The 23,384-nt window shown below is 51.9% G+C and overlaps 3 protein-coding genes across 3 annotated transcripts; 2 read left to right on the top strand and 1 right to left on the bottom strand.

Annotated features, from left to right (window-relative positions):
* Positions 1–2,732: 2,732 nt before the first annotated feature.
* On the bottom strand, positions 2,733–5,380 carry Tssk6 (testis specific serine kinase 6). The gene has a single exon (XM_027932510.2). It carries the CDS (start codon positions 4,674–4,676, stop codon positions 3,855–3,857), a length of 822 nt encoding a protein of 273 aa, XP_027788311.1. The 5' UTR covers positions 4,677–5,380; the 3' UTR covers positions 2,733–3,854.
* A 76-nt stretch (positions 5,381–5,456) lies between these two features.
* On the top strand, positions 5,457–13,044 carry Ndufa13 (NADH:ubiquinone oxidoreductase subunit A13). The gene is made up of 5 exons (XM_027932346.2): positions 5,457–5,586; positions 11,077–11,155; positions 12,150–12,221; positions 12,599–12,668; positions 12,871–13,044. The coding sequence occupies exons 1-5, from the start codon at positions 5,493–5,495 to the stop codon at positions 12,988–12,990; spliced, it is 435 nt and encodes a 144-aa protein (XP_027788147.1). The 5' UTR covers positions 5,457–5,492; the 3' UTR covers positions 12,991–13,044.
* Positions 13,045–13,612: 568 nt separating this feature from the next.
* On the top strand, positions 13,613–22,711 carry Yjefn3 (YjeF N-terminal domain containing 3). Its single transcript, XM_027932592.3, has 6 exons — positions 13,613–13,671; positions 17,530–17,638; positions 20,327–20,437; positions 20,635–20,748; positions 20,828–20,978; positions 22,506–22,711. Exons 1-6 carry the CDS (start codon positions 13,613–13,615, stop codon positions 22,709–22,711), a joined length of 750 nt encoding a protein of 249 aa, XP_027788393.1.
* Positions 22,712–23,384: the final 673 nt, after the last annotated feature.

Below are 23,384 nucleotides of genomic sequence, written 5' to 3'. Positions count from 1 at the left end.
GTTACACTAGTGCAGGGTATGAGGGAATTTTGGGGCGGTGGGGAGGTTGTCACTTGTATTTATTGTGACTATAAATCTTTGATAATAAAACATGTAAAAAAAAAATGTTTGCCACCAAACCAATAGAAGTTCCAAAACAAAGAGACTGGAATTGGTGGTCATACTTTGTATCATGAGGAACTTTTAGACTCTGAAGGACAATAAAGAAATGGATAATGTGTCAACTGTACTCTTCTTTTGTCCCCTCTACCTTGATTTCCCTGTGTTTTGTTCCAGCTTCAGGGCAGCTTTTTAATGGGGGAAGAATGCAACTAAGGCATTTTACCTGATGGTGTCCCTCCCTCCCTACCTACCCTTGGTCCTAGGCACTATCTGCACCAAGACCTGGGGTTCTGGACCTAACTTAACCCCACAAGACCAGAGGAATGGGGTCAAGATCCCAGTGGGTTTTGCCCATCAGCCTCCAAACTCCAGTCAGTGCAGGATTTTTTTTCTGGAGCAATTTTCAGGCTTGGTACCTTGAGAAGTGGTCTTTGCTGCAGAACTTGATATTACAGATGCACATTGTAAGCACAGTTTGAGCTGTGGGCTGTGTCTCCAAAAGTGAATGATATCTGATGAAAATTTGTTTTCAGATGCTAAAAGTTTCACATTTTATTTTTGGTGCCGGGGACTAAACCCAGGATCATGTGCATCTAAGCATAACAGAGCTACACTACAGCCCCTCACATTTGTTTTCATTTTAAAAAAACTTTTTTCAGTAACAGAGGTTGAACACTAAGGCCTCAATGCCATGCAAGCACTCTACTACCACTAAACTACATTCCCTGCCCCTTTTACTTCATTGTGAAACAGGGTCCTGCTAAATTGCTGAGACTGGTCTCAGCCCCCTGCGTCACTGGGATCACAGGCACAGTGGCTGGCACATTTTTATTTTTAAAGTGAAACTTGGGATCACTTTGCATTCCAAATGCATAAAATATGAACTTGTTTTGCTGTTTGGGCGGCATCCTTCCCTGGGAGCTGACTGCCTCCCAATAGTGTGCTGAGTCACTTCAGCAACGCACAAGAGCTGGTAGAGGGCAGAGTAGATATTAAACCCAAGCCTGTTCTCCACCTGTAAGATCCCAACCAGTGCCCCATAACCCAACACTGACCTCAAGAAACATACTTATGGGGCACTTTGGGGCCCTATCTCCACCCTCAAGATCCCTGTGCTTCTCTAGATCACATATAGGCACCTCAGTGGACCAGGGGCAGATCCAGTCCTGGACGGTGGTCTCAGCAAGTTTCTCAAGCTGAGAAATGGGACAATAACCCTGGTCCCTGAAACGTTTTGCCCCCTGAACTGGGCCCTGGGCCTGTGTGGCCATGGAGCAGGGCCTCAAAGTTTCCTACAGATTCATCAGTGGACCGATGGCATGTGGCAGTAGCCATCCAGGTGGAAAGAACTGGGTGTCCCAGAGGAGGTAACATCAAGTTAACTCAAATGAAGGGAGGGAAAGTGACGCCAGGAGTGAGAAGAGCCTGGGCAATGGTTTGGTGGTGGGATGAAGCACAGGTCAAGAACAAAGAGGACAGAGTGGTTGCACTTTAAAGACACAGGTGAGGAGGATGTGGATGCACTCTAAGTGCAGTGGAGGCCCTGGGAACACTGGAGGCTCCATCCTCCAGTGTAAAGCAGAAGGTGTGAGTTTTCTGCCTCAGCTGTGACAACCCAGTCAGAACTTGAAGGTCAAGCACACCCTCTCTTCTAGCCTCAGTTTCCTCATGGGCAAAATGAGGGGGATGGGGCCACAGTCCATTTGAAGGGGGTAAGGGGAGAGCTGTGCTCAAACTCCAAGATAACAGAAAGCATGGAAGGTGAGTGAGCAGTGGCTGGTATGGCAACACCCACAGCTGAGAAACTCCCTCTAGGACCATTGAGGTTCAGATGAAATCAAGCAGGTTAGGGTTGAGGGACATATTTGTCATACACCACAAATGTCAGCAAAATGTCACCAAACCTAGGAACCTCAAGGCAGCCAAAACTCCCAACTTCCCCCAGGCCCTGTGGGGTCCCCCTGGGACTTGTAGCTCTCCACCTCCTCTCCCCACTCCCTTGCTCTTCTAGCCACAGGAACTTCCTGGCTTACTCAAACCTCTGCCCTTTTCCAATGACTCCTTCAAGACTCAATTCAAATGTGATGGCACATACCAGTAAACCCAGCCACTCTGGAGGCTGAGGCAGGAGAAATCTCCAGTTCAAAAGCCAGCCTCAGCCACTTACAGAAGCCCTAAGCAGCAACTCAGCAAGATCTTGTCTCTAAATAAAATACAAAAAAGGGCTGGGGATGTGGCTCAGTGTCTTTGTGTTCAATCCCTGGTTACTTGCCCCTCGCCCTGCCCCACCCCTGAAAAAAGTGATGGCTTTAATTGTGGATGCATCCTTCCTCTTCCTGGCGTTTAACACAATTTACAATTATTATTTGGTACCAGGGATTGAACCCAGGTGTGCTTAACCACTGAGCCACATCCCCAACCCTTTTAATTTTTTTATTTTGAGGCGGGGTCTTGCTAAGTTCCTGAGGGTCTCGTTAAGTTGCTGAGGCAAGCTTTGAACTTCGCAATCCTCCTGCCTCAGTCTCCCAAATTTATGGGATTACAGGCATGCTCCACCATGTCTGGCTTACAATTATTTCCAAGCAATTCTTTTATTTTACTTAATTTTCACTTGCTTTCTCATGAGGGCAGGGATTGGTTGAAGCCTCTTCACTGAGTTCCAGGGCCTTGGTACACAGCAGGTGCCTAAGAAATGCATGAGGACTGAGCAGGATTCACTCTAATTCTATCCCCAAACTCTTCCCAAAGGCAAGGTACCTTCACCAAAGAGGGCTTCCCCACTACAAAAAGATCTAGCTTCCAATCACAGCCTGTCTGTGGGCAAATAACATCTGGGTGGGCCTGTTTCCTTATCGGTTAATGCACAGTTTATACCAGCATCCCATACACAGCATCGTCAGAAATCCTGAGATAACAAGAGACCCTCTGAATTTGCTCCATTTGGAGAATCCCATATATTGACTGGGGTTTGAATCCTCCCAACTATTTATTTATTTGGTACTGGGGATTGAACCCAGGGGTGCTTAACCACTGAGTCACATCTCCAAACCTATTTATTTACTTCATTTATTTATTTCTGAGACTGGCTCTCGCTAAATTGCTTAGGGCCTCGCTAAATTGCTGAGGCTGGCCTCGAACTTGCCATCCTCCTGCCTCAGTCTCCCTAGTCGCTCGGAACACCACCACGCCTGGCCTCCCAACTCTTCTGAGACTGGAAGACAGAACCTCAATATGCCTTCCTCTATAACGGGCAGACCGCGCCAGCCTTCTTCCCCGGACGGCTCCCTCCTCCCTGCTCTGTAAAAGGGGCCACTGCTAAAGCCACTTTGCGAGGAAGAGCGAGTTTATTGCAGGTTCTAACCGAAAATCTGGCATCCGCGGCTGGCTGGGGAGGGACGCCCTCCACGCATGTCGGCTCGCCGGCAGCTCCTCCACTAAGCCACCGTCTGCCGCGTAACCAACGCTCATTCCGCGCAGGCGCAAAGCTTCGTCTCCTCTCGTCTGGCCCCTCCCGGGGCCTTTTCGCAGGGACTTGAGGATGCATATGCGCCCTCCAGCTCTCGGGATTGTGGAGGAGGAACTAGATTCCAAACCCGGGCAATTGCGGCCCACGCCGCGCAGGGGAAGGGAAAGGGTAGAGCACGTGTGCAATCGCAAGCGGCGGCTTCGCGGGTTTCCGGAAGCGTGCCTCTCGCGCGTGCATCGCGCTGGCTCAGTGCAGGGTTCACCGGGAACCCCGGGAACCCCGGCTCCTAGCCGGAGTCCCCAGCGCGCAGCCAGCTGTTGCGCGCTACCTGGCCCGCTGAGGGCCTGGCCGATGGGCTGAATTGTAGCAACTCGGCAATCAGGGACTTGCAGCGCTCGGAGAGCTCGAGGCCCTCGGGATAGAGCACGCCGCGCTTCTGGCGCCGGGGCAGGCCCGCGATGTCTGAGTCGTCGAAGGGCATGCACCCGGTGACCATGACGTAGAGCACGACGCCCAAGCTCCACACGTCATATTTCTTGGGGTCGTAGGGAATGCCCAGGAGTACCTCAGGTGACGCATAGGCTGCCGAGCCGCAGTAGGTGGTGCTAAGGTCTGGATAGCCATGAGCCTGACGACCGAAGCCGAAATCGGTGAGCTTGACGCGGCGCTCGTCAGGGCTCAGCAGCACATTTTCGCACTTGAGGTCGCGATGCACCAGATGGTGGTCGTGCAAGTAACGTACAGCGCCCGCGATCTGCGCGAAGAGCTCGCGCGCCTGTGATCCAGGGATGCGCCCGTTGCGCTGCACCGCCTGCAGCAGGTCGGTGGCGGCCGCCTCCATCACGATGTACAGCTTCCCGTTGCACACCTCGATGAATTCGAAGACGTGTACGATATGCGGGTGCCGTACACCCCGCAGGATGGACAGCTCTCTAGGCAGGAACTTGTTGACGAAGTCCGGGGGCGCTCGCCGCCGGTCCACCACCTTGATGGCCACCGTACCCTTGTACTTCTTGGAAGTGGCCACCTTAACCTTAGAGTAGCTGCCCTCGCCTATTGTGCGACCCAGCTTATAGCCAAGTTCGCTCAGGAGTTTGTCACCCGACATGGTGGCGCCCGGGGCGCGCGGGGAGCAGGAGGCGGCAGCTGTCGGGGGGCGGCCGGACTCCGATCTCGGGCCTAACCCATGGCGCTTGGCACCTGCACACCCGCACCCCCATGTGCCCACTCCCGAGCTCCCGCCGCCACGGTGCCTTTTATTTCCCAGGTAACAATTTCTGCCTTGTGAAGTTACTGCGGGCGTCACTCTACCTCGGGGTGGGGGCCGCCCGGACCCCGCCCCGCGAGCTCCCTAAGCCCCTCTGCTTTGTGACTCAATCGTCCAGAATGGTCAGTTCCTGGTCAAAGGCTACTAGCAAGGGGTACCGACCACCACTGGGAAGCGGAATTTGTTCCTGGGATTAGAGCGTTTCTTCGTGAGTCTCCCCATCTTCGTTTACCCAACTCGAGACCATGTTCTCTCAGGGCAGCCCCAATAAGATGGGACCTGGAAAGGAGGACTTAACTCGGGGACCTGGTTCCCTGGGGAGTTCGGGGTTTCTGACCCCTTTGTGCATCGCCCAGGGGGAAAGGTGAGCGTGAGGGATTTTAGTGCAAAGTTCAGGGCGCCCTGGCGACCTCCAGGTGCGAACAAGGGCTGACTCACGCCTGAGAAAGAGAAAATCAGGACTGTTGGACCGCAGCCCGGCCACACACTCAGACTCGGGCCCTGCTGCCTGAACTCTCCGGAGTGGTGGAAGAACCATCCCAACATCTTTAGTTCCCTAGCGCCGCAGACTTTCGCTGGCGCTTCCGCCACTCTCAGCATGGCGGCGGGCGGACGCGTCACTTCCGCCTCAGGCCGGAAGCCTGGGGTTCTGCTGGCATGGCGGCATCGAAGGTGAAGCAGGACATGCCCCCGCCAGGGGGCTACGGCCCTATTGACTACAAGCGAAACCTACCGCGCCGCGGACTGTCGGGTCAGTGTAGCTCCATGCCAAGGTTCTCAGGGTCTGAGCCCTCTGGGTTGTGGAGGCGGGATTCGGGGACGTGAGCAGGCCTCAGTTTATCCGAAGGTGTGACGGGGTGACGGGAGGCCGCGGGGTCTCAGTGGCTTCAGTAGTAATAATAATAACTGCTGAGTAGTTATTATTATTACTACTGTAGTAGTTATTGTTATTACTATAATAGCGGGCCTGGCTTCCTTCTAACAGCCCAGGAAGTCAGTCCCCTAAGTTATACCCATTTTACAGTGGGTTAAACAGATTGGTATAGCCTGTCCCCAGCCCCCTCAGCCACCCTTGGGTTTCACAGGCGGGGAAACTGGTCCCATGGAGGCTACGATTTCCCCAGGGTCAACAAGAGCAAGGCTGGAGAATAAACCCCGAAACCAGAGGGAATTTATAAGATGTTCTAGGCGGTGTTTCAAACTCCCTGGTAAACCCCAACTATAAAATGCCCTGGGAATTCGTCTTCTTAAATTTTCAACTGTTATAAGTAATATTTTAAATTTTGTTATGGAGTTCAACGGAGAAAAATATAACAGACCGTAAAAGGCTCAGATTTAAAAGAAATATAAAAATTTAAACATAATTAAGGGGTGAGTGCATTTACTGTAACTCATTGAACTTCACTTTTAAAACCTGTGCATGTGGTGGGCGCGCACCTATAATCCCATTGAATCTCAGACTCAGGAGGCTGAAGCAGGAGGGTAGCAAGTGTCTTAGCAATTTAGCAAAATACAGATGAAAAAGGCGGCAGGGTGTAGCTCAGTAGAACTTTCAATTCATGTGCATGATTAAAAAAAAAAAAAAAAGATTCATACAGTAGAAAAGTCAGTCTCAAGGTATATAGCTCAATAGCGGAGCACTTGCCTAGCATACCACAGGCCTTGAGTTCTATCCCCAGAATCAGGGAAACAAGTAACATTTTAGGCATTTCAGGACCAGAGGATCTCAGCTGCCAAAACAATCATTTACAAATGTAACTGTGTTTTTAGCTCCTGGGCCTTGGAAAAACAAGTTATAGGCTAGATTTGGAGAATATAATGATCTGAATCTTTTTTCTTTTGTTGTTTCTTTTTCTTTTTTTTTTTCTATGTATGGAATCCAGAGCCTTGGGCTACTTATTCATTTTTTATGTGGTGCTGAGAATTGAACCCAATGCCTCACACATGCTAGGCAAACACTCTATCACCGGGCCATATCCCCAGCACCCTCTCATTTCTTCTTGAGGTATAACTTAACATCCAGGCTAGTGCACCCGCCTTGGGTGTGCAGCACATGTATTTATATGCGTTCACCTATATGACTTGCACTCAGACCAGGACACAGAAAGATCCCAGCCCTGGGGTGCCCTTGGGTTCCCTGAGTCAGCATCTCATTTTTTATTTTTAAGTCAAATATGACTTACCTGGCTTCTTCCAGTTCATGACACAGCAGTGCCTCCCATTGTGCAGGCGAAATATCACTGTCTTAATCACACACCCTTTATGTATAAACCCACTCTAGTCTTTCCTGGCTGCATGGGGATGAGGAAAATACCTATTCTGGTGGCTCAGTCTTCATTTTTGTACCTTTTTCAGTATCTGGTTGTTGAGTGACTGAAGGCATGGCTCTGGTCCTGTCCCAAGGTGCTCAGAGTACAGCTGAGAAAACATGCCAGAATTTCTAGTTGTGGCAAAGCCTGAAATAACCAGGGTCTGCTTTATCCCAGTTAGGCCAGGGCAACCTCTCAGAAAAGGAGCCTGATGGGCAGGGGAACAGCAAGTGCAAAAGTCCTCAACCCAACCCCAGTCCCTACCCTCTGTCTTCTAGTCTTGCCTCTTGTGAGCCATGGTCCATATCAGCTCTCCCCTCCATCTGTTCTACCCCAGCTCTCCAGTCCTGTACAAGGTTTTGTGGCATAGCACTCGCTCCCCTCTCTGCCTATCCCACTCACTGTCAGCATTCCAGAACATGTCAGGCTGGTTCAGGCCACCTTTAATCTAGCCCCTCCTCCACTCATCTCTCACACCAGCTCTTCACTCCCTCTGAGGCTAGTAGACTGCTCTTTATATCTTGGATCTTTTATTGACATTCACATACTGTACCCTACAATTCACTCATTTAAAGTGTGTCTAGCTGGGGGTTTAGCTTAGTTGTATAGTGTTTTTATCTTGTTTTTTTTTTTTTTTTCCCCCTGTATTGGGATTGAACCCAGGGGTACTCTACCACTGAGCTACATCCCCAGCCATTTTTTATTTTGAGACAGGGTCTGGTCCTGAGCCAGGCCTCGAACTTGTGACCCTTCTGCCTTAGCCTCCTGACTAGGATTACAGGTGTTGTTTCTACCTTTTAGCTATCATGAAAAATGCTGCTGGAACATTCATGCCCAAGTATTTGTGTGGACATAGGTTTTCATTTCTCCTGGATAAATTTCATCCAAGAGCAGAATTTCTAGATCATGGTAACTCTGCCTTTAACATTTTGAGAGGGCTGGGGATGTGGCTCAAGCGGTAGCGCGCTCGCCTGGCACGCGTGCAGCCCGGGGTTCAATCCTCAGCACCACATACAAACAAAGATGTTGTGTCCGCCGAAAAACTAAAAAAATAAATAAATATTTAAAAAAAAAAAAATTTTTGAGAAACTACCAAACTTTTCCACTAACCATGCTATTATACCCACCCCACCTCCCACACCCCTGCAATGTATGGGACTTCCAACTGATCCATACTTCCTTAGCACAAATTAATTATTTTGTAGAACTGGGGCTATGCTAGCCAAGCTCTCTACCACTGAGCACATCCCCAGCCTATCCTGCCCTTTTTTTTTATAGCCATCTAAGTGTATGTGAAGTATCATTGTGGTTTTGATACGCATATCCCTGGTGACCTCCTGCTGTTGAGTATCTTGTGTTTTTTGGCCATTTGTATATCTTCCTTAGAGAAATGTCTATTTAAATTTTTTTATACATTTTTAAATTGGATTAATTTTTATTATTGAATTGTAAGAGCCTTTATATTTTGGATTCCATTTCCTTATCAGATATATGATTTTCAAATATTTTTTCATTCTGTGAGTTGTCTTTTCAGCTAATTGATGGTGTCATTTGAAGCATAAAAGTTTCTGATATCAGCAAAGTTCAATTATCTCTTCTTTTAATACTTGTGCTTCAGGCATATCTAATAGACTAATGGCTAGTCCAAGGTTACAGAGACTTACTCCTATGTTTTCTTCTAAGAGCATTCATTTTAGCTCTTACACTTAGGCCTTTGATCCATTTTGAGTTAATTTTTGTGTACGGGATAAGGACAGAGCACATCATTCTCTTGCACGTAGCTGGCCATTCAGTTGTCCCATTTGTTGAAAAGCCTTCTTTTTCCAATGAATTGTCTTGGCACCCTGTCTAAAATCAATTGACCATAAATATGAGGGTTTATTTCTGGATTCTCAGTTCTCCCCCATTGATGAACATGTCTATCCTCATGCCAGTGCCACACTGTCCTGTACACACAGCTGCTTAATGAGTTTTGAAATGGTGAAGTGCAAGTCCTGCAACTTTGTTCCTCTTTTCCAAAATCATTTTGGCTGTTCTGGTCCCTTGCATTTCCATGTGAATTGCACCATGTGCTTGTTGATTTCTGTGAGAAGGGAAAAAAGCTGGTATTCTAATAGGAATGCATTCAGTCTATATCTCAATTTGGGGAGTGTTGCCATCTGTTCAGTGCTAAGTGTTCCAGTCTGTGAACTAACTTACTCAAATTTAACAATGGCCTGCATACCATTCTGTGCATATTCCACTTAGGCCTCCCTTACCAGAAGGGCAATTTTCAAGCACAGACTTACCCTGAGAGCCTGAGCCCCACCAGACTAAAATGAGTTTTGGCCTGAGAGCCTGTATGAACCACATACTGCATCATCCTAAAAGCCCTCTTGTTCTTTGGAATTTATCTTAAAGGTGGGTCCACACTTGGGTGCCCAGGTAGAAGGACCAAGGATCACTATGGGGGCTTGTTTGCTACTCAAAAAAAGGTTGGGAGTGATCCAGGTTTGTCCCCTGGGGCTGAATCAGGAGGAGAGTGCTAGGTTCTCTATAAATGCTGAAAACAATGAGACTGCTATACTGAAAACTCTCATCTAGTGGGTAGATGGCTAAGTGCCCAAGGTAGGTGGCCAGCCGGAGCTGGTCCTGAGCACTCAGGATCTGCCCCAAGGACTAAAGCCAGGGACTCTTGCTTTCCTACTCCCATATCATCTCCAGGCACATGGAAGTATCTTATTGTAAGCATGTGTTTCTTTCTCTTTTTTTTTTTTTTTTTTTTACTATGGGTAAAAAATTGAGCATTTCTCATTTACCTTGAGATCTAGCAGAGATACCAGGCAACTAACCCCATGCCAGAGCTGACAGATGGATACACTGATTGTCCCCCACATGCACCATGGGGTCCTGACTCCCAGAGTTCTGCTCTGCCACCCCAGGAGGCCCAGAGATGGCCTCACCTACTCTCTGCTCTCATTTGCTGAATGTTAACTTGAGTTCTACTGGTCTGAACCTGTCACTTTGTCCCAGCATCCACCAGGCCTATTTGGAGAAGAGAATGAAGTTGAAAAGATTAGGGGGAAGCAGGGAGGGGACCACACCCCAGGTGACTCAGGCCGCCTTGAAGACCCCAGCTGGCCTTCAGCCTGTCAGTCAGGATTAGAGGAGGGGCTCCTGCTGGTCCTCAGTAAATATTCATGGTGGCCTCTGTCTCTCCCCTGGGTGCTAGGCAAGGGGCCAAACCCTGCTGAGCCCAGAGGTAGCAATACCACCCCTGAAGCCGAGGGGCTAGCTGGGGTGACTCTGCAGGGCACTGCCTACTTCCGGTGGCTGCATGCTACCCTCTATGGGCAGCATACAGGGGTGGTGACCCAGGTGGCCAGGAGATACCACAGAGCTGGGACCCAGCCATGGACACTCAAAGCCTTCCTTCCTGTTGGGGACCAGCCTGCTGACTGGAAACCATATAACTTTCTAGAAGAAAGAAAGAACCAGGGCCACTAAACCACAAACATCTAGACCATTGGGTTCTCCAGTAGCCCCTGCCTGTTCTGTACCTTCCAGAAACCCTGGCATTGGGTCAGAGGTATTGTAGCCCAGGCAGTCCCACTTGTGAGAGAAAAGCTTCCTGGTGTCACCTCACTTGACTGTAGAGCATGTGGACACAATAAAAGTGACCTGGAGTTCAAGGAGAGAGGGATGGGGCCTCATGCCAAGTAGTGAACTATATGGAATGGGGCCAGTAGACATTCACAAATAAAGAAGAGTCTGAAGAAATACATGCTAGACTGAGGTTGCCACCAAGTCCTGGGGATTTCTGGGGTAGACTTCTGCCTCCCCTCTTGTTTGTCTTTGTAGAGTATTTGTACAGCAAGTAGATGTTCCCTCACAAGAGGAAACAACAGGGCAGTGACCTGTTACACCAATGGGGTGCCTCCTTGTCTCCACAGGCTACAGCATGTTTGCCGTGGGTATTGGGACTTTACTCATTGGGTACTGGAGCATGATGAAATGGAATCGCGAGCGCAGGTAGGTCCCATGGTTCAGGAAGAGTGGGGGTGTCTTCTGAAAAGATCCCCCCTCACTGGTTGACAGGGATGCAATAGTGTCTGGAGTGCAGTCTACTTCCAAGCTGGTGAGGCTAGAGTTGTATGTCAGACTTGGCCACGTAGACCAGGCCTAAAAGTATAGGTTCTGACCTTCACTTCCATTTCTAGACCTGATGCTCAAGAAATGTCTGGTAAGCAAGGCGCTCATGACCACATGTTTAGCAGCCTACCCTTCAGCCTTTGAGGCCACGAACCCTACAGGTCCAGATTAGTAGAAGACCTTGAGTGGTCGAGGGGCAGGCCTCTGACAGCCTCACAGCAGGTTTTTGTCAGTGATAATCAGGCAAGGATGATGATCAGGGCTTAGAAACCAGAAGCTGTGACCCCCCTGGGGCCAGAGAAACTAAGGCCAGGCATCCCTGGGTCACAGGAGAGGAGATGGCCAGAGACCTCCCTGAGTCACATCACTGGGCACTCCGCTCATCAACCTCCTTAAAGCATACACTGGACTAGCTTTCCATGGGGACCTTGGAAACTGCCAGAGAGCAAGGAGAAAAAAAGAGGGATGCACAGGCTCCGCCTGCCTTGGCCTCACACCCTGTGGTTATTTTGAGATGAAGGGGACTTTGGTTTTCTAAAGCCCAGAGCCCCGTGATGAATCTGTCCCCACTCCTTCACTGTGATCATCAGGCAGGGCTATTTTTAGGATTAAAAAAAAAAAGTTTTTAATTGAAAAGAAAGTATTAAGCCAACAGTCTTGTGGACAGATGCCTCTGCCAACTTCCCGCCTTCACCCACTCATTTGCCCTCATCTCCGGCTCTGGCCTCCTCCCACCACCACCCTCCAGGCTGCCACTATTACCTCCCTCTTCCTTTCTCCCTCCCCCATATAGCACCCTGGGTGTTTGAGGGCCATTTTGTCTGTACACACTCCAACCTTGCTTCGTCCTAATGTCAATTTCTGGGTTTCATAGGCGCCTGCAGATTGAGGACCTGGAAGCCCGGATTGCACTGATGCCTCTGTTTCAGGCAGAAAGGGATCGCAGGTAGGGCTACTGGCCAGGGTTGGGAGGTTATAGGCCTGAGTGTCCCGGCCTACAAGGCTTTACCTGCATCCAGGACAATGGCCGTGGTGCATGCATGAACTGTCAGCCGTACTCTGGAGCACACAGGGCTGGCATCACCCTTAAAGAGGGCCAAAACATGACCTAGTGGAGAGTCCAGAGGGGAGAATGGGAAGACTTCCTGGAGGAAGGCACGTAGAGGCAGGGGCAGGAGACAGGGTAGGAATTTGCCAGGGGAAGTAAAGGAAGGAAGAAGAGCAATGGGGAGAGGGCTGGAGCAGTAGGAGGGAGGCGGGCACCTCTGGCAGAGGAGCGAGTGCAGTCCTGCTCAGTCCCTACCACCTGTGCCATCCCTGCAGGATCTTGCAGATGCTTCGGGAGAACCTGGAGGAGGAAGCCATCATCATGAAAGATGTGCCTGACTGGAAGGTGGGTCCTGGCCTCCAGGGCCACAGGGCTGGAGGGTCATTCACACAGCCTTCTACAGAAAGCCCAGGACTGAGTGGGGTGATGGTGGCCTGGTCCAGGATTGGGGAAATGGCAGCTCCTGGCCCCAGCACAGGGGCCACTAGTCCTTGGGGGGGGTGCTAACTAGTGCTGTGCCTCCACCAATAGCCCCCTGTCCCCACAGGTGGGTGAATCTGTGTTCCACACACAGCGCTGGGTGAGCCCCACAATAGGCGAGCTGTACGGACTGCGCACCACGGAGGAACTACTCAACGCCAACTACGGATTCATGTTATACACGTAGCTGGACAATCTTCCCTCTCCGCCAGGAAAAAAATAAACGCTCTGGAGGCCTGCCTGTCTGTGCCCTGGGCACTGAGGGGGGGTGTGGGGGGAGGATGTAGGGGGGAAGGGGGGCGGGTGGCACAACCGGATCACGTGGCATGGGGAATTCTGCAGATGTGACCCTTGATAACCTCTAAACATACCCAGGGATGTCCCCAGATCCACCTGTCTTCTGCTAAGCTTTCCTGCACCCGCTGAAACCCTGTCAGCAGCCCCTGCCCTTCTTGTCTGTGAGCCCCGAGTCAGGTTTGAGTCGTCCTCCCGTCTTCGCGGGGGCGCTCACCGGTGGGTGGGGAGTGCCCTTGTCCAGCCCAGGATCCCACAGCCTCTCCAGACTTAGTTTACTTGCCACTATCCCAGCCTGAACTTCCTCTGGCTCAGCTCAGAGGCTCCCCTTCTGACACAGAAGGGTTAAGTCATGCCTGCTCTGACCAATAGTCACGCGCAGCGCCTTCGCGGCGCCTCCTGATTGGCGGGTGTGTTGGAGGGGCGAGGGAGGGGGTGGACTCTCCCGCCAGGGATGTGCTTAAAAGACAGTGGCGACCAAGAGACCGCGCTGCGCACACCCGCACACCTTGGCCATGAGCAGTGCGGTGGGTCCAGACCCGGCGGAGACGCCTGAGGAGCGGAGTTTCCTCAGGTCAGCCAGGGAGAGGGAAATGGCGATGGGCATGGCCGGGGCGAGAATGGGTGGAACTGAGTCAAAAGTATGGTCCAAAAAGGTCAGTGACATCAGAGAAAGGGATAAGGCTACAATGGGGGGTCCCTGGTACTGAAGGCAGGAGTGAGGCCGGGATGGGGGTGGTGGAGATAGACGCAGAAACAACAGGGATGAAGGACTGGACGCAGGGATATGGTTGGGTTGCAGCCGGAGGACCAGAGGCCCATCCTGCATCTGACTGGAAAGACAGCCTGCCTGTGCTTCTGACGCCTCCGAAGCTGTGTTGCCAGGGAAACTGCATCCGAGGCAGGCCTTCCCCTCATGAATTATTCATCAGCACCTCTAGTCACTCTGCCAACCCCAGCCTAACCAGGGCTTTCCTTCTCTGACCCTCTGTCAGGGACCATGGAGTCCCAGGATCCGATTCCCTAGCTTGGAAGAACCGACTTGAGCTCACAGGTTCTTGCACATCTTGGTGATCCACCCACCGGGCTTTCTTGTCCAGAGGAGGAAACCAAGGCTTGGGGAGGGAATTTGCTCCCTGAGCCAAGGCCAGTGCAGATTTTGAGAATTTGAATGCATAGGCCATTTGCCCTGGGGCTGGTCAAGATCTGTGTCCTCTGAACCTTGTGATGTAGGATTCCAGGTGGAGTATTACACCTTGCTGTGAACCAGATTCAGCAGCCCTTGGCCCACTGTCCACCCTGTGCCTCTGCTCAGGGCAGATATTGTCCAGAGACTGACTGATATCCAGATTCAGAAGTGAGTTGGAGGAGCTGGAGCTGTGGCTTCACCTGCTGTGGGGGTCTCAAACTGAGAAGAGATGGGGCTCCTTGGAGTGGGTGGAACATGGGAGAATAGAGGCAATAGGTTGGAGGCGTAGCTTGTAGGCACCATGAGAAATTTGAATATTCTCTGAGCACTGGAGATCCATAGACAGGTTTTATGATGGAGGTGATGTGATCTGGTGTTCAAGCATTCAAAGTCCCTGCAGCTGGTGCTGAAGAAGAGTTCAAGGGGGCATGAGACTGCTGTATGCAGAAGGCCAGGTAAGTATTAATAGCAGAGGTGTGAGGGTGGAGAGAAGCAGATGAATCCCAGAGAGCTAGGGTACCAGTAGGGGTACCTTGGCCTAAGGGCTTCTTGCTCTTCCTGGAAGCATTTTGGGAATGTCAGGCCCAGTTCCCTTTGGATTCAGTTCATTTCAGCCCTTCTGGGTCTGGCAAGGAAATCGAAGGTTGCAGCCCCTGTCTGGGGACTGAGGTTGAGGAAGCAAAAGAATTCCTCACACTGAGCCCTTCTGAATCCCTCATTAGCAGATGACTGGCCCGGATTCCTCCCTCCCACTGAGCTCTAATCTCATGCTTACCTTGCAGAACTGCTACTGTCCCCCATCCCAAGATTCCTACCCCATTAACACTCTAGTCCAGGTAGGAAGAAAAGTCCCAGGTGACTGCCAGAAATCCAAACTTTGGGACAGAAGGAAAGGAGAAATGGGTGTTCCCTCCATCCTCTACTTCCTTCCCTGATCTATTGGGGCAGCAGCTGGAGTTGTCACAAGATGAAGATGGGGGAGCCAGGCATAGTGGTACACGCCTGTAATCCCTCCTCAGCTTGGGAGGCTGAAGCAGAAGGATCATGAGTTTAAAGCCAGCCTCAGCAACTTAGGGAGGCTCTAAGCAATTCAGTGAGACCCTGTCTCAAAATAAAATACAAAAAAGGGCTGGAGATGTAGCTCAGTGGTCAAGTGCCCCCGGGTTCAATTCCTGGTACAAAAAAAAAAAAAAAAAAAAAAAGATGGGAGAATGAACCATGTTCCCAACCTGCCAGAGTCCTCAACCTGGACTTGAACACACCATCTCGGATGTGCTTACCTAGGAGCTGGACCACCTGCTCATCTGGTACCTTTTCCCTGCCGATCCTTAACTTTAAAATTTTTTTTCTTTAGTTGTCAATGGATATTTATATGTGGTGCTGAGAACTGAACCCAGTGCCTCACACATGCTAGGCAAGCACTCTTAACACTGAGCCACAACCCCAGCCCGGGCCCTTAACTTCTCTCTGTATCAGCCCAGATACAAGACTTCCCTTACCTGAGTCTTCATCTCCTCATCTTCACAGACCCTCTGAAGTGTCTTCCTGACCACATTTCTCAGGCATTGAGTCCCTGCCTGCCTTTTCCCTCCCTCCCTTTCTTTGTTCTCACTCTGCTTCTGCTCTCAAGCATGCTAGACTTGTTCCCACCACAAAGCCTTGGCCCTTGGCCCTTGCTGTTCTTGCTACCTGGATTACCTCCCACCATACTCCACACCTCCTCCAGGGAGCCCCTTCCCACCGCCATTCTTTCTGCCCTTCCACATTCTGCCGACCATGGTGAATGGGGGGGTATTGCCGATCCCCAGCAGGAAGGGAAGGGGGCTTACTTGGGGGATGCTGGCATCAAGTTTTAGTCCCTGCTCTGTGGACTAACCCCTGATCCTGGAGTGAGGAACATCTTCTATGTCAGCTCTCCCTCTCCCCAGCCACCAAGCCTGTGCTCCTTGGAAACCCCTAAGCAAGGGCTGGGTTGGTCTCTGCACTTAGAAGAACTCAACACTTTATTTATTTAGGTACTGGGGATTGAACTCAGGGGCACTTGACCATGAGCCCCATTCCCAGCCCCATTTTGTATTTTATTTATAGACAGGGTCTCACTGAATTGCTTAGTATCTTGCTTTTGCTGAGGCTGGCTTTGAACTCGAAATCCTCCTGCTTCAGCCTCCCAAGCCCCTGGGATTATAAGTGTGAGTCACCACACACAGCTAGGTCAACAGATGCCCCCTCCCTCAGCCCTTTTTATTTCTACATAGAGCCATGCTAAATTGCTGAGACTGGCCTTGAACTTTTGATCCTCCTGCCTCAGCCTCCTGAGTCACTGTAATTACAGGCATGTGTCACAATGCTCAGCTTCAACACCTACCATTCCTAATAATTTTTGAAACAAGGACACCCTGTTTTCATTTTGCACAGGACCCCATAAATTATAAAGTCCCTCTGCCTTCAAGTTTGCCAAGAGTGGAGATGGACCCCAGCAGTCACTCAGCAAAGTGGGTGACAGAGCTTCACTCCAAGCCAGGTGGTCCCATCTCTTTGGCCACATATACTTAAATTTTATCATTGTCCCTGAAGAGGGTCACCAAAGGGTCTTATAAAATCACTTGTCCCTTGGGCTAGGACTGTGGTTCAACAGTAGCCTACTTGCTTTGCATGTGTGAGGCACTGGGTTCGATTCTCAGCACCACGTATAAATAAAAGATCTATCAACAACTAAGGGAAAAAATATTAAAAAAATAAAAATAAAACCACATGTCCCACATTCACCTCCTGGAGTGAGCCATCAAATTCCTCAGCAGCCTTCAAAACCGACCTTCCTCAGGTGTCCCCAGTCCACTCCACCCACTCCAACATCTTGGAGCTTGCTCAGTGATTCTCACTGCCTGAAGTCAATCCATCTCCCCCATCAAAGTCCTTCGCTCTCCATCACTGAGTTCCTCCTGCCATAGTTGGGGGCCTCTGGCTGGGTTTGGCGGCAACAGAACCACCATTGGCTGCCATGCACCCCTTCGACCACCAGAGGGTGCGCTCCTCAAAATTGTCTCCAACCTCCTAATGGTTGCTATTCACCCGGGGCAACTGAGGATGAGGGAGGATCTGCAATTCAGAGCTGCAGAAGCTACTGGAGGATAGGGGACATACCCCTTAACATTTGTGGAACATTCCTGGCTCCATCTGAGTTTCTATGGGTCTATTGTGTTTCTTTGTGTCTCTGAGCTTCTCTCCCCATTTTCTGACCCCCAGCACGGCGGAGGCAGCTGCCCTGGAGCGGGAGCTGCTGGAGGATTATCGCTTTGGGCGGCAGCAGCTAGTGGAGTTGTGCGGGCATGCTAGTGCCGTGGCTGTGACCAAGGTACTTGACCCCCGACTGCCTGACCTCTTGACTGACCCCAACCTGATCCAGCAGAGCTAAGGTCTAGCACATTAACCCTGTGACCAGGATGGTCCAGACTTAAAGAATCCTCTCTTTGCTTGAGGCTACTCCATCCCAACATTGAGACGGGGAAACAGCCCTGTTCCAGGCCAGAAAAGACCTGAGATTTAGGGTGTTCCCAGTCCACTCCACCCACTCCAACAACATCTTGGAGCTTGCTCAGTGATTCTCACTGCCTTAAGTCAATCCATCTCCACCGTCAAAGTCCTTCACTCTCCATCACTGTCTGAGTTCCTCCTGCCATAGTTGGGGGCCTCTGGCTGGGTTTGGCGGCAGAGACCGTCAGGGCAGAGGCAAGGGTTCCCAGAGACGTGGAGGCTATTTCTTGGATGGTGCGGGGCTCTTGAGGTGCAGACCCTGGGAACTACTGCATATCTTAGCTGCCTGCTTCTGTGAACGTGGGAAATGCCACCCTCCTACAACTTGAGCACCCCAAACAACCCCATGCTGGTGATAGGGAAACTGAGGCCCAGATGCAGGCCAGTGCCTGCCCAAGGGTTGGAAGAAGAGCTGGAATTCATTACAAGATGACAGGAGAGAGAAAGCAATAAAGGTACTGGGTGCTTGCTGTGTGGCCCACCAAGCTGGGCCTCAGCTTCCTCCAAAAAGGAGTAATGAATCCTCCTGACAAATCAGTCCATAAATGCAAATGCCTTGGGGAAGGGCTCCACAACAAAGCCAGGGTCTGGCAGTTTCCCTCCCTCCTTCTACTCCTCCCAACTCTACCCCTCCCCCCTCCCCTTTTTCCTTCCTGTTTTTCTTCTTCATCTTTTTCTTACCACTGGATACTTTTCTTTTTTCTTTTTCTTTTTGAGAGAGAGAGAGAGAGAAAGAGAGAGAGAATATTTATTTTTTAGTTTTGGGCAGACACAACATCTTTGTTTGTATGTGGTGCTGAGGATCGAACCCGGGCCACACGCATGCCAGGCGAGCACGCTACCGCTTGAGCCACACCCCCAGCCCCTGAATACTTTTCTTAAAAACTCAGTATCTTTATGTTGATGGAACTTTTGTTGTTTTACTTACATGTTTTTCCAAATGAAATATCCTGGGTGAAGTATCCAAGGGAGAAGGAAATCAATGAGGATGAAAGCCATGAAAGGACACCCCGTGCAATAAACGCCTTGTGCTTGGTGACCAGACTGTCCCGTTTTTTGCACTGGAAGTCCTTCATTCTTCCAAAGTCCCTTAGTCCTAGCCAGAAGGATGTCCTCACCCTCCAGACTTGGGCTCAGCCCAGAATGGTGGAAGTCATAGCACTTTCATGATGGGTCGAGATCACACTGAGACCTCGGGGAAGAGAATAATCTCCCCTGTGCAGTCAGAGCTTAGACTGCATAGGCCCCTGGAGCCTGGCCCAGATACTCCATGTGCCTTTCAGGCCAGTGCCATTGTTTGTTGTCTTTCTTTGTGTCTTTTGTTTTTTCCAGTGCTGGGGTGGAACCCAGGGACTTTCACATGCTAGGCAAGTGCTCTACTACTAAATTACATCCCCAGACCTTTTTATTTTATTTTGAGACAGGGTCTCACTAAGTTGCTGAGGCTGGCCTTGAACTTGCCATCCTCCTGCCTCGGTCAGTAGCTGGGGTTACAAATATGCAGCACCACCTGGCTGTTGATTGCATTTGATAGAGGCAAAACTGAGGCTGGGAGAGAAGAGGCCGGGCCACAGAGAATCAGAGCAAGGCTGGGAATCAGACACCAGGGCCCTTAGCAACTGTTAAAAAGAAAGAGATGCTGGGGCTGTCGCTCAGTGGTGGAGCACTTGCCTTGCATGCATGAGGCACTGGATTCGATCCTCAGCCTCACATAAAAATAAATAAATAAGGAAATTGTGTTCATCTGTAACTAAAAAAGAAAATAAATAAGGAAGAAGAAAGAGATGCACACACCGACAGATAGACATGGGGGCACCTGAGGGAAAGAGTCGGACAAGGACACAGGATCTGAGAGATACAGAGAGACAAACACAGAAAGGGGAAGACAGGCACAGAGGGGAGATACACAGAAAGTGAAAGACAGCGGGCTGGGGATGTGGCTCAAGTGGTAGTGTGCCTGCCTGGCATGCGTGAGGCACTGGGTTCGATTCTCAACACCACATAAAAATAAAATAAAATATTGTGTTCACCTAAAACTAAAAAATAAATATTAAAAAAAAAAAAAGAAAGTGAAAGACAGAAAGACTCAAAGGAAAGAGATGAGTAGAGACAGAGACAGTCTGAGAGACACAGAGAAAGATGGAGAGAGTTATCAAGGCAGGCAGGGGTTGAGAAGTCCCCCTCCTTCTCCCCTTCTCCCCCACTCTGGGGCCTCCAGGAGGAGCTTAGCCCTGGAAACATGGGCGGGGGGAAGGGCAGCCACTGCGGTGGAAAAAGGTGGAGGAATGTCTGTGACTGGGGCAAGGAAAAAACAAACCGCACTGCCTTTGGGCGCTGGGGCGCAGGCCTTGGGCGGAGCTGGAGGCCCGCTTCCCAGCAGAACACCTCTTTCTGTTGAATCCTGTTGCCTTCAGGCCCCAGCCCTGACCCTCCCCTACTCCCAGCATCAGTTTCCCCACTTGTACAAAGAGGAATCACGAGTGTCTTGCTTCGCTGTGTCCCCTGCCAGGTGTTCCCTTTGCCTGCTCTCTCCAGGAAGCAGAGGACAGTGTTGGTGGTGTGTGGCCCGGAGCAGAACGGGGCAGTGGGGCTGGTCTGTGCCCGGCACCTGCGGGTGTTTGTGAGTAGCAAGGAACCCCTTGGCCTCCCAAGGTCACCCCACCTTCACCCTGCAGAAATTGCTTCCTTCTCTTGAAAAGAGTCCCCAAGGAACTTGGTCGCAGGACAAGTTTCAGAATATGCCATACTTGCCCGAGGTGAGGTCTGATGTGGATACCTGAGAGGACCCCCAGTGTTGACCCCTTGTCCCCCCTCCAGGAGTACGAACCTACCATCTTCTACCCCACACGCTCACTGGACCTGCTGCACCAGGACCTCACCACACAGTGCGAGAAGATGGATATCCCCTTCCTCTCCTACTTGCCTACGGAGGTCAGCACTGGGTGACCAGTGTGGGCAGAGGTGGAGGATGGGGCCCCAGGGCCACCCCTGACCTCACCTCTCTTCCCAGGTGCAGCTCATTAATGACGCCTATGGGCTGGTAGTGGACGCTGTGCTGGGTCCTGGTGTGGAGCCAAGCGAGGTCGGGGGCCCCTGCACCCGTGCACTGGCCACACTAAAGCTGCTGTCCATCCCCCTCGTGAGCCTGGACATTCCCTCAGGCATGCTGAGCAAAGTGGGCACAGTGGGACCCGGGGGGCTTGGGTGGAGGCCCCTGTACTCTGGCTCCTGGTGGCCCCAGCTTGCATGCCCAATCTGAGCCTCAGTTTCCCCAGAGTGGATGCTGTGTGGTCTCTGGCTGAGGCCAAGGGTCACACCCATCCCAATGATGGAGAGGATGAAGTGTGCCACCCCAGGTGACCTTGGATCCCCTCCTCCCCCCGTGCCCAGCCCCGTGTGCCCGCTGCCCACCCCTGGCCCAGTTGCCTGGGTAGACGTGAGCTCACCCAGCAAAGCCACGCCTGCCCTGGCCGCCGCCCCATGCCTGTTGGAACCATTAGGCGACAGGCAGACGGAATAAACAGCCGCTGGCCGCAGGACCCTCCATGGGGGTGGCTGGACTCTGGGGGATGTCCTCTGGCTTTCAGGATTCCAAAGCCATCCCAGCCCGGTGCACAGAGGAGGGGGGGCTGAGGGAGGAAGGGGGCCATCTGGGCTGCAGGCTCCTTTTTGAACAGGTAGCCTAGGACAGAGAGATTGGCTCTGATAGGTCAAAGTGATGTTAGGGGCCTTTAGTCAGCCAGTGGAGGCTAGGGTCAGAGAAGGAAGCATTATAGTCAGAGGGAGGAACCAGGGACTTCTAGTTAGTGGCCCCGGATTCAGGTCAGAGGCAAGAGAGAAGGCAAGGCCTCTAGACTGAAGGTGGATGCTCATTCAAGAGATGACAAGATGGTGGCTGGGTTGGGCATGTCGCTCAGTAATAGAGCGCTTGCCTCACAGAGCAAAGCCCTGCATTCAATCCCCAGCACAGAAGAAAAAAAGACAGAGGCTGTAGCCTTGCCAAGTCAAATAACAGGATCTAGTGTGAGGGCAAAGGCAGAGATCTTAGATCAGGGGAGGAGTGTTCAAGTCGGAGTGGGAAGGATGAATGTTCAAGTCTGGTGGGGAGATGGGTGTGTTCTGCTGGAGTCAAGAAACTGGGCAAGGAGAAAGGTCTGATGGGGGAGGCTTGCCTGAGGGTGGAGACCCACGCTGGTGTCTGGCTGGAGGTCTGGGTGGGAAGAGGCTGTAGTCCAGAGGCTCAGGATTGTGGGGAGGCAGATATGCAGATAGGTACCAACCAGGTCCCAAGGCAGAGGCACAGGGATAATTGGGAAAGGACGGCAGGTGGAAATGATGCAGTCTGAAGGTAGAGGGTGGGTGGAGGAGGGTGGAGGAATAGTAGAATGGCAGCAGGACCAAAAAAGTGTGGGGGCAAAGGCTCTGGTCCGAGGCGGGCAGGAAACACCTCAAGGAGAGAGACTGGTCTGAGGGTGGAGGCTCGGTTCTATGGGTGGGCAGGTTGACCAAGACCCACGTGTCAGAGAGAGAAGCTGGGTCTGCAGAGGAAGCAGGTGTGGGGGGAGCGAGACTGCGGCCTGAGGGCAGAGGCTCGGTGGCGGGGGAGGGGAGACAAGGACAGGATTCTAGTCTGAGGGCGGACGACCCTTCCAGCTCCGGATCCTCCCTGCTCGCCCCTCCTCCCTTAGGCTGGGACGCGGAGACCGGCGGCGACGCTGAAGACGGGCTGCGGCCAGATGTGCTGGTGTCGCTCGCAGCGCCCAAGCGCTGCGCCGGCCGCTTCTCAGGGCGCCACCACTTCGTGGCCGGCCGGTTCGTGCCCGACGACGTGCGCCGCAAGTTCGCCCTGCGCCTGCCGGGTTACACAGGCACCGACTGCGTCGCGGCCCTCTGACCGGCCACCGCGCCCGCGCCTCCTGGGCCTGCACCAATAAACAGATCTCCCACCACCACCTCGCTCCGCCTCCTCTGTGCGCCGGGTCGCCACAAGGGTAGGGGGTGGGGCAGATCGAGGAGGGTCTTCCCACCTGTCCCGTGGGGAGGCCCAACGGCGGGAGATCTGGAGGGGAGCTGTAGTGTGGAACTTCCCGCCGCCTTCCCCAAAAAGCTCCAACCCGAAAAATGGAGGGTGGGTTCAGGGTTAGGACTCCCAGACGCTCAGGGTAGCCTGAAACGGATAGGATCGAAGTTAGACGTGGTGGAGGACTTCCAGCCGCCTAAAACACGTAGGTCCGGGGAGCTTCAGGTTCGATTCCAAGTGGTATTTGGCGCAGGCAGCTTGGGACCCAACTTGGAGGATAAAGGGTGGGAAGGAGGTCCAGCCAGCGACGAGGAAACTAACACACGCCGGCCTGAGGGAGAAGGCAAAGTGGTGGGAAGACGCAGAAGTGGTTACTTGAGCCGCAGTCACACAGGGCCGGGGGCGTGGCCTGGCCTGCATTCATCGCTGCCTGCAAGGGGCGGGGCTTGCGTTGTGTCCCGCCCCTATGTTGAATCCCAGCGGCCGCCAGACCCGCCTGAGTCGGATCGGAGCTCACCGCGGAGCCCCGACCCTCCCTCGGAGGCTC

Source organism: Marmota flaviventris, chromosome 1 (genome assembly GCF_047511675.1).
Source record: "Marmota flaviventris isolate mMarFla1 chromosome 1, mMarFla1.hap1, whole genome shotgun sequence".
In the NCBI taxonomy this organism is placed as follows: Eukaryota; Metazoa; Chordata; class Mammalia; order Rodentia; family Sciuridae; genus Marmota; species Marmota flaviventris.
This window is presented reverse-complemented; position numbering and strand designations above follow the sequence as displayed.

Excerpts from the sequence above, each read along its gene's own strand:
- Tssk6 (XM_027932510.2), bottom strand. The coding sequence starts at position 4,676 with ATGTCGGGTGACAAACTCCTGAGCGAACTTGGCTATAAGCTGGGTCGC.
- Yjefn3 (XM_027932592.3), top strand. The coding sequence starts at position 13,613 with ATGAGCAGTGCGGTGGGTCCAGACCCGGCGGAGACGCCTGAGGAGCGG. Across the intron at positions 13,672-17,529 it reads GAGGAGCGGAGTTTCCTCAG|CACGGCGGAGGCAGCTGCCC; the intron begins GTCAGCCAGGGA and ends TCTGACCCCCAG. Across the intron at positions 20,979-22,505 it reads GAGCCTGGACATTCCCTCAG|GCTGGGACGCGGAGACCGGC; the intron begins GCATGCTGAGCA and ends CTCCTCCCTTAG.
- Ndufa13 (XM_027932346.2), top strand. The coding sequence starts at position 5,493 with ATGGCGGCATCGAAGGTGAAGCAGGACATGCCCCCGCCAGGGGGCTAC. Across the intron at positions 11,156-12,149 it reads AAATGGAATCGCGAGCGCAG|GCGCCTGCAGATTGAGGACC; the intron begins GTAGGTCCCATG and ends TGGGTTTCATAG. Across the intron at positions 12,222-12,598 it reads CAGGCAGAAAGGGATCGCAG|GATCTTGCAGATGCTTCGGG; the intron begins GTAGGGCTACTG and ends CCATCCCTGCAG.